General features: G+C 38.3%; 1 protein-coding gene across 3 annotated transcripts in view; it reads right to left on the bottom strand.

Moving 5' to 3' along the window:
* The window catches only part of LOC128663707 (cytosolic purine 5'-nucleotidase-like), a 326,364-nt gene that overhangs the window by 44,895 nt on the left and 265,247 nt on the right, over positions 1–16,222 (bottom strand). For all 3 annotated transcript variants that reach the window (XM_053718156.1, XM_053718154.1, XM_053718155.1), the window contains exons 12-14: positions 15,341–15,407; positions 3,223–3,393; positions 1,424–1,475 (exon numbers count right to left, since the gene is read on the bottom strand). In XM_053718156.1, coding sequence (XP_053574131.1) covers positions 1,424–1,475; positions 3,223–3,393; positions 15,341–15,407 — 290 coding nt within the window. The remainder of the gene's footprint in view (positions 1–1,423; positions 1,476–3,222; positions 3,394–15,340; positions 15,408–16,222) is intronic.

The raw sequence follows: 16,222 nt of genomic DNA, 5'->3' as shown, positions 1-16,222 counted from the left end.
CCCCGGGGGGGGGGGGGGTGCTGAGGAATTCCCTCCGTGAAGGCCGCCAAGAATAAACTACAGCAGTCCGGTCTGAGAGACCCTAAAGTTGCACAATAAAGGTATTGCCTTAACCAGCAAACTATCCTCTTTCATATGATCCAAGATTCTATGCTGGATGCATCAAACTATGTTAATTACATGGCGGAATGTAATTTAATCTGCCAGAGCTCTCAGTTTTGCGGCCATTTTCAGCCCAAGCCCGGACACGCCCCCTGAAAACTAGATTTTAATATGGTGGCACCCATGACTTGAGGGAGGTGGGCAATAACGTCAATACTATGTTTATAAAATGTATTTAGTGTTTAATATCCATTTAAACACATACATATAGTCCTACTTAGGAGCCACAAGCATTGTAACTTCAGAGCAGAACACAACTGGTGATTGGCTGGTTGTGCAACTGCCACTTCTGATTTGTTCTCTTACTGTACCTCATAATCAGGACTTTTTTTTACCTGTGTGCTTAATCCCTTTGCAAAAGTAACACATAGCTATCTAAGGTTGTTAAAGCAAAACCTACATGCTGTAATAAATTAGAGCATGTCATTTTTTAACTGTAATTTCCTTTAAAACAATATATTAGACGACATGTGCACAGCGGAAAATTTTGTTTCGGTTCGTTTCGGACCAATTCGGATTTTTTAGAATTTCGTTTAGGATCGATTTAGAAAACATGCAAATGTATTAGTTTCGGATTCATTCAGATTCGAATAAATTCTAATGTATTCGGATGTATTTGTTTCGGATTCGATTCGTAAATTCGGAAGTTCGGTATGTGTTATGTTGATTCAGATGGTTCCAAGTTACACAAACTGAATTATTTCTTTGTTCTCTCTCACTAAATGTAATTTGTATACTGAATTATGATTAGTCCATGGCCATTTGAATGTAACAAATAAATCCAAACTAATTCGGATTTATTTGTTACAAATGCATTTGGATTAGTTTAGTTTCGTTGCTAGGGTAATTCGGAAATTCGAATCGATTCAAATCTCCAGATTTGGCAAATTCGTCCGAATTTTGATTCAGAACTTAATGAAAACGCACATGTCTACAATATATGCATTATTTACTGAAAGTAATTATTGATTATTTGTTACACCTATGTCCCTTTTTAACCGGATCAATTATCGTTAATAAGTTCTAGTTTAAAAAAATTGTTTATCTCTAAAAAAAAATTCACTATTATCTTTTAAAGTTTTTCCTATTACACTCATAGTATAAATAGTAACAGGCGAAATGAAATACTGTAGTTAACTGTTATTGAGAATGTGATCTTACATTGGATAAAATTGTAAATTGGCATTTTGTAAATATCTAAATAAAAAAAACAATCTAAATATTTATTTATAAGATTATAGATTTGTAATTTCTCACTTACTGGTACAGCTGAGCCAAATACATATCCAGATGCTTCAGCTCCTCAAAAAGCTCTAGAAATAAAACAGAATTGTATTAAAAATATATTCACCATCTTATTTATATATGAAATAGGTTCAGCATGCTTAGGGTGAAAGGAAAATTCAGCATTTTCTTTTCTTTTTATAGAAAATAATTTTTCCACATGTGCATAAGGATTTTATGCTTTAAAGGGACAGTCAACACCAGAATTTTTGTTGTTTAAAAAGATAGATAATCCCTTAATTACCAATTCCTGAGTTTTGCATAACCAACACAGTTATAATTATACACGTTTTACCTCTGTAATTACCTTGTATCTAAGCCTCAGCAGACTGCCCCCTTATTTCAGTTCTTTTGATAGACTTGCAGTTTAGCCAATCAGAGCTGTCTCCATGGTAAATTCACGAACTCAATGTTATCTATATGAAACACGTGAACTAATGCCCTCTAGTGGTGAAAAGCTATCAAAATGCATTTAGATTAGAGGCGGCCTTCAAGGTCTAAGAAATTAGCATATGAACCTCCTAGGTTTAGCTTTCAACTAAGAATACCAAGATAATAAAGCAAAATTGGTGCTAAAAGTAAATTGGAAAATTGTTTAAAATTACATGCCCTATCTGAATCATGAAAGTTTTTTTTGGACTTGACTGTCCCTTTAATATCATTCACTTGTAGAATTAAATTTGTGCTACAGTTGCTTAAAGATACACAAATCCAACATACAGTATGTTATTAAAATTCAATTACTCTTGGAACGGAATGTGGATCACAATAAAGGCTTTATCCAGAGTGCTGGGATTGTGCTCACATTATATATTATAACTCAGCCAGCCTTTGAGTCCTTCACTTGGATTGACTATTACTTTTTACCCTCATATCTATTCTGTTTCCGGACTTGTTTTTTAAAAGGCAGTTCTTTTTTTCTCTTTTTTTTCAAAGTAGGTCCTCGCTCTGCTATATGTTTAAAGGGACATTCCCCAGCCTTTACTACCCATTCCCCAGCTTTGCACAACCAACGTTGTTATAATAATATACTTTATAACATATAAACCTCTACATTTCTGCCTGTTTCTAAGCCACAACAGGAGATTGCTAGTTCATGTGGGCCATATAGATAACATTGTGCTCACGCCCATTAAGTTATTTAAGAGTCAGCACAACACAGCACTAAATGGCTAAAATGCAAGTTAATAGATAATAAATAAAACGTCATGTGATCAGGGGGCTGTTAGAAGATGCTTAGATACAAGGTAATCACAGAGGTAAAAAGTGTATTAATATAATTGTGTTGTTTATGCAAAACTGGGGAATGGGTAATAAAGGGATGATATATCTTTTAAAATAATAAAAATTGTGTTGTACACTGTCCCTTTAACTGAAGCCAACAAGTCGGACAGATAATGAATTCCTATACACTCTTAAGAAGTTTCCGATTGGTTCCAAATGGCATGAAGCATGAAACCACATGCATATTCATACTGAATAAAAAGAAATTAGTCCTAAAAATCTAGGTGTAAATGTTACTTTTTTTAAATGTAGATGTCAATTTTGAATTTCTTTGATTATACAATCAATTTCTTCTCAGTTTATATCTTGATTTAAGCACATACCTTTACAATCTGTATTTACTATTCAAATATTTCTACTGATCCCTGAGTTTTTTTTTTTACCCATTAGAGAAGACTGATGGGACAGCCAATCATGTTAGAGTCTGTGGGACAGGCAATACAGCATCTTATTGTACCTCACATTCTCTATAGATCGGATCCAAAAACATACCACTTTTCTCAGTCCAGATATTAAGTTCCTTGGCCAGTTCTGGCACCACAAGAAAGGTCCTCCATCCCTGTCTCTTCTTAGACTTCAAAATGTCCCCAAAGATATGATCCCCAATATACAAAATGTCTTTGCCCTTCACCCCGAGAAGATCACATACAATGTCTGAAGAACCTTAAAATTAGAGAAAGTGAGAGTCAATTTAAGAAATAAAACCTGTGTAAAAAATGGTTTCTAATAAATAAAGCACACTTACAAAGATGTATTACTGGTGACAATTACTTTTCTCTTAGTAGCTTCAAGTTAAGTTCAAATGTACTATTTTCAATCCATATTACTGTGTTTTTTTTCTCCTGTTGTCTTTTTTTTAATCTTTCCAGAATTGGATGTCTTACATTGATACCTTATCTCACAAGAAATGCTTAGACATTGGAGTAATTTTGCAATACAGACACATTTGGATGTTTAAATCAATAATATAAGTGTTTCCTATTTCAAATTATCTTCCTCATCAACGTCTTTGACACATGGTTCTTATTCCTACCTCTTGGTGCCTAGTAATGTACCTAAATTAGATAAGATAAGGATATTTTAAGGACCTTCTCATATTCTCTGCTGAATTGGATGTCTATCTGTTCTGTTGATGACATTTTCTGCTCATATGAGAAGGGTAACCTTCATAAAACTGAATGAATGAGTTTGTTTTATTAGTTTGATGCTTTTACTTCTGGGAAAACAGTTTTGGACGAAAGCTTTGCAGTCCATGGCTACTAGTTAAATGGACATGGAACCCAAAATGTTTCTTTCATGTTTGAGATAGAGCATAATATTTTAAACAACATCAATTTACGTGTATTATCAAATTTGTTGAAGAAGCAGCAATGCACTACTGGGATCTAGTCGAACACATCCTGTGAACCAATGAAAAGACATAAATATGCAATCATAAATTGTCAGTTAGCTCCCCAATAGTAGCATCGCTGCTCCTGAGATATGCTTTTTAACAAAGGGACATTAAACACTAAATGCTAGATAGACTGATGCAATTAAAGAAAAGATTAGTCTGAGGATAACATGTAGATGTATTTTTAAAGTTTCATTAGTTGTTAAAATATTGACAAAATAAGTGTAAAGTTTTAGTGTCTATAAAACAATGGGAACTGCCATGTTGTAACTTAGGTTACCTTCTCTGCTGTGGCCAATTAGGGACAGTTATAAATAGGTCAGTAGAGTGTGCAGCCAATGGTTGTGTTGAATATAACAGTGTTCTGCACTTACATTTCTAACAGGAACTGAAAAGTTCACAATTTCAGAATGGAATTACAGGAAAAGGAGACAAAATAAATAATGAAAGTATATTGCAGACTTTATTATATATTTGAAATCTACAAATATCAGCGCTCCCTTGGTTTAAAAGACAGTCTAATTTGTCTGTAAGTTAGAAATTGTACTATTAAAAAATGTAACAAGAACCAATATAGTCTTAATTCATACAATTACAATTATCAAACAATGTGAACCATTTGATGGCACCAACTCAAAACCCGTTATAATATAAACTTACAAAATTGATAACATTTGATAAAAGTTAATAATTGCTTTTTTCCATAAACTAAAAGTCCAACTAGAAAGTTAGAATTTATATTAAAGTTCAGAACAATTACTTTCCTTAACCGTTGCAGCTTGGTGTGTGATCCGGGTGTCCTGGTCCCGACAACAAAGGCAACTGAAAGATATAAGAAACACACAGCGCCCACCGATTCAAGGTAGCAAAAAAGCAATTTATTTACATGCGCAAAACAAGCAAAAGTTGCACTCACAAGATAGCAGTGTTTGAATAGCGTATCAGACGTAACCACAGTCCTTTGTGACTCTGATATGTCCGGTCTGAAATTCAGGTCTCTTATATGTGTGTAGATTTTACCGCACCGTCCTCACTCCAGAGTTCTATGACACAGTCTTTGTCTACAACTCCCTGGATTACTTGCTGTTCAGTATCTCTAAATCTCTTAGCCAGACGCTGATAACCAGATGCTGTAAATTACTTCCACAACGAGACCGTCACACATTTGTCCAGATACAGTCTATATAGTGATACACTGCCACTAAATTAACCCTTAAACTACCCTACGCGTTTCGTTTGCAACAGGCAAACTTCATCAGGGGTGTTCATTCCAAAACCTTTCTATATACTTCAAAAAAACATCAGAATTTAAAATACCTAAACCGGAAATTACATATAAAAAAGCCGGTTAGGAGGGCGGAGCCAAGCCACGCAGGCAGATGGCAGCGTTCTAAGAGAGCTCTTCAACCCTCAAGCAGTGTAATGAATCTATTTCAAATATTCTGAACTTCCCAACAGTTATTAATAAAAACCTGGGATCGCTAAGCTTTTCACCAACTTCTGGCAAAGTTTCAAGCAGGACCGCATCAGTCTACAGCTGATCAAAGGAGCAGCCCTTACTAAGACAGGCGCATCAACCCCGATCTTAACTGCGCTGACCCGCCCGGCACTGCAGAATAGACAAGGGACACCGCCAACCACTCACCGCAGATGGTGGTGATATTTTGGACAATCGACCAACTATTTAGGGTGAGCCAGCATCTAACATTACTTGCCACGTGGCGGCCATAGCTGCAGCGCCGCAGCGCGCGCTTAACTGATCTCACCCGCTCTTACACATCTGAACCTCACTGACCATTGCCTCAACACTGACCCGGCTAACGCACAAGAGAGATAGCCCAAACACAATTCTAGTCGGGCACTCCACCTCATAGAGAAGCCTCACAGGGGCATTGAAAATACCGCGGTCATCTTTATAATATGGCATGCGAGTGAAAAATTCATAGCTGCAGATTTCTCACCTGGGGAGCAACACTGAGTGCAGGGCTTCTTGTAAACGTTAAAACAAAGTCATTAAATATAATAAGCAAAGAAGAGGGTCAAGATAAAATAGCAGAGATAAGACTAAAGAAAAGAGATATAGAGAAACAGACAAAAGAACAGACAAGCTGAGAGTGGAGAGACGAGAGAGAAAAGGGTGACACAAGTAAATAGACAGATCTTTGCACTACTCCTGTCTCCACAAGCCATCCAAAACTTCTCAATTGTACTGACTGACAGGGAGGTTTGCCTTTAAACTGTATGAGAGAGGCCTCTCTGTTTACCTCAGAACTTAAAAGAAAGCACATCACCTCTACTACCATCATTGTGGGGATACAGAAAGCTTTACATAGAGGAAGGGGCCTACTGTAGAATCTTGTTTATACTGCCTATCCAGCATATGTACAGCAACAGTTTTTCTTTTTTTTTTTTCTCTCTATACTACACAACGAGTCACCCTCACACTCCACTTCACCTAACTACATGTAAAACACGGGTCATAGATAGATATGATCCCCTGAAGGTCCTGACCTCTCTTAAGACCTTCTATTACAGCGGCAAGAGGACTGAGTGATGCCTTGTAAAAAACAAAATAAATCTGACATGAATACATCTGCACGACCTCTCAGCAAATTCTTAAAACAGATAGATCAGCCATCCACTCAACTCTCAGACAACATGGATGCATCACAGAGTGAACATACCATAAGGATCACGGTCCCAGAAGCACAGAGCCAATGCATAATCACAAAAGAGGATCTGCGACATCTCTCATCCAAAGAAGACATCAAGATGGCGGTCCAAGAGATGCGCAACTTATTTAATGACCTGAGAAAAGACATCACTGTGCTAGATTCTAGAATCACCCAAGTAGAAGCTAAACAATTGGAACATTCTAATTCAATGGACCTAATAAGCACAGACATCAGGGGCCAGTCAGAAGCGATACAACAACTATCAGACAAAATCGAAGATATTGATAATAGGGGACGTCGCAACAATCTCCGCTTTAGAGGTGTATCAGAAACTATACACCCCCTGCTATAGATGGGTACCTCCAGAGTTTGTTTCGTACCCTGAAAGACTCCCCCTCTTCACCAGATATCATTCTAGAACGCGCCCACAGAGCGCTCAGGGCCAAACCTCCACCTAAAGCCCCCCCCAGAGAAATCATCGTCCGCTTTTTAAATTATAAAGACAAAGAGGACATTCTCAGATGTGCCCGCCTCAAGCATCCAGTCCATCACGCAGGAGAAGAACTGCAAATCTTTTCTGATCTCTCCCCCACTACCCTCCAGAAGAGAAGAGACTTGGGACACATTACATCTAAACTCAGGGCCCACAAAATTCAATACTGATGGGGCTTTCCAGTATCCATAATAGCCACGCATCAGAACAAAATAGCGGTGTTTCTACCGGGATCGGATGAAAACATGTTTCTGGAGGGTCTCTCCATCGGCACCACTCAGCCACGACAGGACTCAACTAACGGGACGGCCCGGCCCACCACTTGAAATTTCAAAAAGGGACTTGGACCACAGTTAAATAATGGCCCCTGAGGTACTCAACCTCGAACAAAAGTTATTGTATCCTTTTTCTTTATGTTGACTGTTCTTTTAATATTAATGGGTTCTTTTGCAAATCCAAAAATGAGTTTATCGTTGTTCTTTTTGTTTTGGGCTATCGGAGTATCGGAGGTGTATATATGACTGTAAGATTTTACAATTTATGACCTTTTTACAGACCAGAATAAAATAACAGGAAATACATCAACCTTAGAACCATAGGGAGACCTATATTTTATGGCTAATTTACAACTTGAATTGGTTCTAAAATCACCCTCAGATTAGTTGGTAATATAATAGGGTCTTGATGCAGAAATGTAGGCCCGTAGAATCTTACCCACATTAGCCTAATTGATGCAAATGTTTACTACTGTTGTGTGTTGACTTTTTTCTTTCCCAGGTGCCTCTTTTAACACTGTGGATCTGTCTGGTGAGATAGTGATGATGCTGCCATACCCACAGTTCACTGCTCACTGTTGCAATGTTTGCCAATTTCCCCCAACTTCTCCCCAATGTCCCCTTCCTTTCCTCTTGTCCCCCCCAATCCCCCCCCTTTCCTTCCCTCCCCCCTCCCCAACCTCTATCCCATCCTCTCCACTGCATAATGGAAACTGGCCAACTTCCTTACATTCCCAGGTTCACGGACATTTATATTCATACACGTTCAGAAACCATTGTACACTTAATTCTCTTTGCACTAGCTTGGGGGTTACTACCCCGACTAAACCGTTTCTTCTTTTTCTCTTACTTGCACTTCTATATCCCTAAGTTCCTGAGATATCTCTCTAGTCTTCACTCCTTAGGACTTTCTAGCTACTTCACTCTCACTTTTTCTCACACTTCTCTCCTCTTCTAACCCTTTTCTCCCACCCCAAGAGTCCCCCTTAGGACTCTCTTCCCCCCTTTTCCTCACCCCCCCCTTTCTCCCCTAACTGTGTCATTTCTTCTGACCTCACTCCTTAGGATTCTCTAGTAACTAAACCCTCACCTTTTCTCACTCAATTCCTTCCTTTTAACTCTCCTCCCTCACTCCAAGAGTCCCCTTTTCGACTTCTTCCCCTCCTTTCTCACCACCCTATTTCCTTTTTTTTTTTTTCTCTAGAATGACTCAACGTACTGGTAAGCTCGGTCCGCACAATTTGACGTTGGCCACTGTCAACGCCAAAGGACTAAATAACCCAGGTAAGCGGTCCATAGCCTTTAGAGCATTAAAAAAACTTATACAGCCATGTACTGTTTTTCCAGGAAACACATTTCCAGAAAGGGAGGGAACCGAAGTGGTTCAATTCACAATATCCCACGGCTTATTTCGCCTCGGGTTCGACAAAAAAAGAGGTGTGGGTATTCTGATCCATCATTCACTACCCTTAAAACCCACGAATGTTGTAAAAGACCCGGAGGGCAGATACCTGATAGTTGTAGGAACATTATACGAACATCCAATCACTTTAGCTACACTGTACTGTCCCAACACTGACCAACACACCCTGGTAACTAAAGTCTCAAAACTCCTCCTAGATTTGTCGAGAGGCACGGTCTTCCTCTCAGGGGACTTCAATCTCGCCATGAACGCCCTACTTGATACGTCAAACGTCACCACTAGCACTCCCCCCAAAATATTAAAATCAGTGAAAAACTCAATTTCAAACATCCAACTCCACGACATCTGGCGCACCTTACATCCATCGGAAAAGGACTTTACATACTTCTCACCACCACATAATAAATATTCCCGCATAGACTATCTCTACACAGACTCAAACGGTCTTGACATGGTTACCAAATGTTCAATCAGCCCTATAACTTGGTCTGACCACGCACCAGTCACTTGCACAATACAATGGCCAGACTTCCCTCCCACATCCTACATATGGAGACTAGATGACTCTCTACTTAACGACCCTATCATTAAATTAGACATCCAAAAAGCACACGAGGAATATCTCACAAATAATAAACCACAGCACACCTCGCTCACAAATGTCTGGGAAGCACATAAATGTGTCATCAGAGGTGAATTCCTTAAACACAAGGCACGACTAAACAAGCAAAATAGACTAAAACACACACAACTACTACAAACCATAAAGCATCTAGAGGATTTGCACAAAAAAATCCACTAGACACAACCACTAGGAACAAACTAGATATAGCTAAAAAAGATCTTAACACATATCTTATGGACGCCTATCAACGCAGACACCTACACATGAAACAGCAATACTATGAAGGAGGCAATAAGCCTGGGAGACTGCTGGCTAGAGCAACACGTAGAAAGCAATTAAAAGCACATGTGCATCATCTACAAACCCCAAGTGGGTTAATGATAAAGGGGAGCAAACTAATAGCTAAATCGTTCCATTCCTTCTACCAAACTCTGTACAATCTAAAGACGACGCCGGAAGCAGGGGACTCTGTGGGAGAACTCCCTAGTAGAGAATCCCTGATAGATCAATATATTGCCACTCTAAACCTACCCCAACTAGAACCAGACCAAAGAGACTCCTTAGACTCCAGCATTACCACTTTGAGCTTCAACAAGCGATTAAAGATTTCCCTAGTGGAAAGAGCCCGGGACCAGATGGTTTCTCAATAAAATACTACAAGTCTTTTGGTGCCATACTTGGCCCATTGATGACCCGTCTCTTTAATAATTTGATTGAGGACCCGTCACTCCCTACTACTATGCTAGAGGCACACATAGTGGTAATACCTAAACCAGGCAAGACCCCTGACTCACCGGCAAATTTTAGGCCCATCTCCTTGCTTAACCTAGATATAAAAATTTTGGCAAAAATATTGGCGATTCGTCTCAACAAATACCTTGCGGGTCTTGTCTCTACTGACCAGGTAGGTTTTATACCTGGCAGGGAGGCGCGGGACAATACCAACAAGGTCCTCCAAATTCTTAACTTTGCCCAGGTCGAGGGAGTGCCTATGGCACTCTTCTCGACGGACGCGGAGAAGGCCTTCGACCGGGTCGACTGGCTTTTTCTGCGCAGGGTTATGAAGGCCATGAACTTTGGAAGCCCATTTCTCAATATGACATTTGCTTTGTACTCAGCCCCCAATGCCCGTATTAGAGTAAACGGCACATTATCTGATACTTTCTCCATATCAAATGGGACCCGACAGGGGTGTCCATTGTCTCCCTTGCTGTTTGCTCTATCGATCGAAACACTAGCACAGAAAGTACGGCTTAACCCAAACATCAAGGGAGTCCGGATAGGTGAAATGGAACACAAACAAGCGTTATACGCAGATGACGTTCTATACACCCTTACTAATATCGATCTGTCGGTACCTGAGCTCCTGACAGAGCTCTCGACATATGGAAGGCTCTTCAACTTCCATCTAAATCTTTCGAAATCCGAACTTCTTAACATCAACTCTCCGTCGGCACACGTTCAGTCCCTAGCAACGAATTATAAGGTCCCCATAGCAGCTAACAAATTGAAATACTTAGGAATATATCTTTCTGCAAAATCTTCTGACCTATTCAGAAACAATTATTTAACCCTTCGTAAAGATATATTTAACGACCTATCCTCATGGAGGAATAAAAAGTTATCCTGGCTTGGAAAGATTGGCCTCATTAAAATGAATATCTTACCTAGAATCTTATATATTATGCAAACTGTGCCAATACATCTACCAGCAGATTTCCTCCCCCATTTACAAAAATCACTAGAACAATTTATTTGGACAGGCGTTAGACCGAGAATACCTAGAAAGACGCTGTACCTTCCCAGGGACAGGGAAGGATTGGGGTTTCCCGATTTGACGTTATATAGAAAGGCTATACTACTGCAAAGGCTAACAGAATGGGCACACAACACTAACCAAAAACAGTGGGTCAAAATAGACGGCCAAATTTTACATCACAAAAATGTAGCCTCCCTTGCTTGGATCCCAGCAACAAAACGCCCCAAACTGCTAAATAAATACCATTTAATGACAGAAACACTCTTCGTATGGGACAGATTAATTTCCACTAGTACACATATCTCCACCTTCCCCTCACCAATGAGGCCCATTTTAGAGAACCCAGACTTACCTTACTGTGACCTCAGTAGACGCTTGTGTCCTCCCCATAGCCTGAGACAGGGTATTCTACACTTCGCACTGGTAGACAGTAGGTTACGCTCTCATCAAGACATGATAGAGACATATGGGAACATTTTCTCATCTTGGCTACGATATCACCAGCTATCACACTTTCTAATGCACTACAAAAACAAATCCGAATTCCTTAGGGATCTCACTCCTTTTGAAACCCTATGTACTGGGCTTACTCCGCCAAAAAGACTGATTTCAAAAATATACAAATTACTGCTCACCCCTCCGGACACTCAACTCCCATCATACACTAGACTATGGAACAGGGACCTCAACAACACAATTGATGAGGAAGAATGGCTAAAATCGATTAGATTGGTCAAACGATCCTCAGTTTCTGCCACTGTCCAAGAAATACAACTTAAACTACTGACTAGATGGTACTACACACCCGCCAGACTCCATCAGTTTTTCCCAGCAACATCTGCGTTGTGCTGGAGGGGGTGTGGCGAGAGGGGTACGCTCATACACACCTGGTGGGCTTGCCCCAAATTGACATCCTACTGGGAAACTGTTATAGGGGAAATGACAAAAAAACTCAACACACCTATATCAGTTTCACCCGAGACAATACTATTCCTACATCTCCCTGACACCTTGAGCAGACATAAGAGGGCCCTTCTCCTAATCATGCTCACAGGAGCAAAGAAACTAATACCCAGACATTGGAAATCGGGGGAGGTGCCTACTCTCAATGAATGGTGCGTGGCTGTGGACGAATTACTGATTTTGGAAAGGCTGCATTACTATAAATGCAGCCAATTGGAGCAGCACGACATGATGCTAGCTGCCTGGAACTCCACCCCAACATAAACTATATAACTGGTCTCCTCTATGGCTAGAATTAATGTCCTCATACTCATGGCCTAAAGGGAAGAAGGGAGAGGAAGGGAGAAAAAAAAAAATAGGCCATCAGAAATACGGATTTTTTTTTTCTTTCCCCACCCATCCCTCCCCTTTTCCACCTTTTCCCTCTCTCCCCTCCCCCTCTCTTCTTCTTCCTTTATAGACTGACTCTACTCTTTCTTCAGTCTACTACTATGTTAACCTAAACTGCACTTTCTTTCACTTCCACCCCTGGAACAAATGTATGGTAGTATCTTGAATCCTCCTTGTCCGGGGTAACGGGAGGAGGGAACAAATACTAGTTTGTTAAAAATATGTTGAAAAATCAAGCTTTGTTTAATAGAGAAATTCATATTAGTACCCGAGCAACTCACTCAAATCTCTTATTTGGCCAAATAAGGGCCACATGGACTATCTGAGGGACCACCCCTCATATCAAGAATAAGAGTTGGACTTTATCACTTAGTAAAAAGAAAGACTGTATCTCTTTCCCGCAAGGGTACTAATTTTGACACTACTGTTTGTTTGTAAATCGCTTTATTATCAAGTATTGTATGTTTGTATTCACAATAAAGCTTGTTTGGAAAAAAAAAAAAAAGCCGGTTAGGATAACTACACAAGTTTCTACTGGGTCCTAGTGACCCACACTTTTCATTTCCACATTTAATCCTACTGGATACAGAATTTTAGTTCCGTAATCCAGAATGTTTCGTAATCTGGATTACGGAACTAAAAAGTCTGTGTCCAGTAGGATTAAATATTGATTTAGATTTGGCAGCTTTCTCCTTATATTAAAAATATAGGCACAAGTGCAGATTTTTTTAGCTGGTCTTAATTCATTAAGATACATTTTAGGATGAGGGCACTTTTAATTACAGCATATATTATTAATTCTAATTCTTTTTTTTATAATTAATTGTTGAGGGAATGCTATATAAATTGTTATATAAATTGCTTATTTTAGAATTAATTATTTGAATATTTATTTGCCAGTCAAACTGTTCCCATTGAGACCTATTATTATTAGTATTATTGCACAGTTCTTTATGTTGTTATTATGTAATATTGAAATCATATCGTAGATGAGAATTATAATGCAAGTTTTCAAATTACCTTAAACACGATATGTGGAAATGAAAAGTGTGGGTCACTAGGACCCAGTAGAAACTTGTGTAGTTATCCTAACCGGCTTTTTTATATGTCATTTCCGGTTTAGGTATTTTAAATTCTGATGTTTTTTTGAAGTATATAGAAAAGTTTTGGAATGAACACCCCTGATGAAGTTTGCCTGTTGCAAACGAAACGCGTGGGGTATTTTAAGGGTTATTTTAGTGGCAGTGTATCACTATATAGACTGTATCCGGACAAATGTGTGACGGTCTCGTTGTGGAAGTAACTTACAGTATCTGGTTATCAGCGTCTGGCTAAGAGATTTAGAGATACTGGACCGCAAGTAATCCAGGGAGTTGTAGACAAAGACTGTGTCATAGAACTCTGGAGTGAGGACAATGCGGTAAAATCTACACACATATAAGAGACCTGAATTTCAGACCGGACATATCGGAGTCACGAAGGACTGTGGTTACGTCTGATACGCTATTCAAACACTGCTATCTTGTGAGTGCAACTTTTGCTTGTTTTGCGCATGTAAATAAATTGCTTTTTTGCTGCCTTGAATCGGTTGGTGCTGTGTGTTTCTTATATCTTTTATTATATATTTGCTTTATCATTTTATATTACCATCTCAAAGTGTTTAATGTTCCTTTAATATAAGTAAATTGGAAAGTTGTTTAAAATTGTATTCTTTGTCTGAATCATTAAAGGACCATACAGTAGATTAGCATTACCAACGCATAGACAATGCAAAAGCACATAGTCTGAATTTTAAGAGATAAGTACATTTTGTTCTGACAGGGAATGTGACAGCCATCAGCCAATCACAAAATGCAAATACATATTTACTGTGAATTCTTACAGATGCTCAGTAGGAGCTGATGCCTTACAAACTGTGCATATATTTTTTGTTTTGGTACATATGCTTATGTAAGAATTAGTGCATCTCTTTGTGGTTTGCACAATGTACTGGCTCTGGATTAGCAGTCAGGCATGGCTCACAGCCAGTCTATAGTTCTTAGAATAGGAATTAATGGGAATGTGCATGTGAAGGGCAGGAGAAAATTCTGGAGGCAGTGGTGTATTTAGCACTAGGATGCTACATGTGGTAAATTTGGTTGAGGTGGAGGGTATAAAGATAAAAATGACTACTCATTGCCCCTGTATTTTTAGGTAGGCCACGTCCCACAACTTCCAACTTCCTATATATATATATATATATATATATATATATATATATATATATATATATATATATATATATATATATATATATATATATATATATATATATATATATATATATATATATATATATATATATATATATAAAAGGAAGGGGGGGGGGGGGGAGAGACCTAAAGAGTCCTGGGAAGATTTTGCCTACTCCAGGTGGCCCAAGACTATATTTCCACCAGTACAAATTAATATGTTATTAGTATGAATATAAACAAACTGATTCATCTTAAGTAAATTGTATGTTAAATCTTATTATCTATTCAGTTATACTTTATTACTGAAAACAGCTTGTCCCTCCTATAAAGAAGTTCAGTGAGAAATACAGTATACAGTGACTAAATAGCAGTGACTTTACCTCCTGAATATACTGTACAGTGCTGGTAAGGACCAGTGTAAGTTCCAATTCTTAATTTTCCTGTGTCCTGGAATATAAAACACGTTTTTAGAAGTTTTCATAACAAGGCATAAAAGGAACATTCTACTCCCAAATATTTGTTCATTAATATGAAAAAGCAGCATTTACTAATGTTACAAATATTTGATGTACAATTTCTTCAAGTTTAAACTGAAACTAATACAGATCACGTGTGGTGTAAGTCAGATTTGATACTCAATGTGATAAAAACAATTCCCCCATCTCTATTGGTGCAGATGGATATACATAAATATAGATTTACTCAGAACAGGAAAAAAATTAAATGCTAATTTTTATATCAAACACACTATTTAAACCATTGAAAAGCATAACTCTTTTTAGCTGACAAATTCCATGTTCAAAGTAAGAGCATTCTGATTAACAACCACAAGAGGGTGATAAATCCCAACTAACCAGAAGACACTGGTTTAATTGTACCAAGTCATACAGAGTACTATGCTATTAAATATTTTACTAAAGAATATTGTGTCATGTCCAATAAATTTGACACATAACTAAAATGACATTATAGTAAACTTTGCTCTATATTTCGTCAAAAACATTGGGCTGCATTACAAGTAGAGAGTAAAAATATTAGTGCTATTGTGCATTAACATCACTCAAGTTAAATCAATAGCAATTAGTCAAAATAATATTTTAGTGCTGTAAAGCAGGTGTGCTAAATCCCTGACATAATTAACTCCTAGGGGAAAAAGCTGAAAACTCATGTCAAGTGCTAAATCTCCCTTCAATTAGTGGTGTTCTTCACTTAGATATACTGTGTGCTATGGTATTTTATTGAGATTCAAGGATAAAACACCA

This window comes from Bombina bombina, chromosome 6, assembly GCF_027579735.1.
Source record: "Bombina bombina isolate aBomBom1 chromosome 6, aBomBom1.pri, whole genome shotgun sequence".
Taxonomy (NCBI): Eukaryota; Metazoa; Chordata; class Amphibia; order Anura; family Bombinatoridae; genus Bombina; species Bombina bombina.
This window is presented reverse-complemented; position numbering and strand designations above follow the sequence as displayed.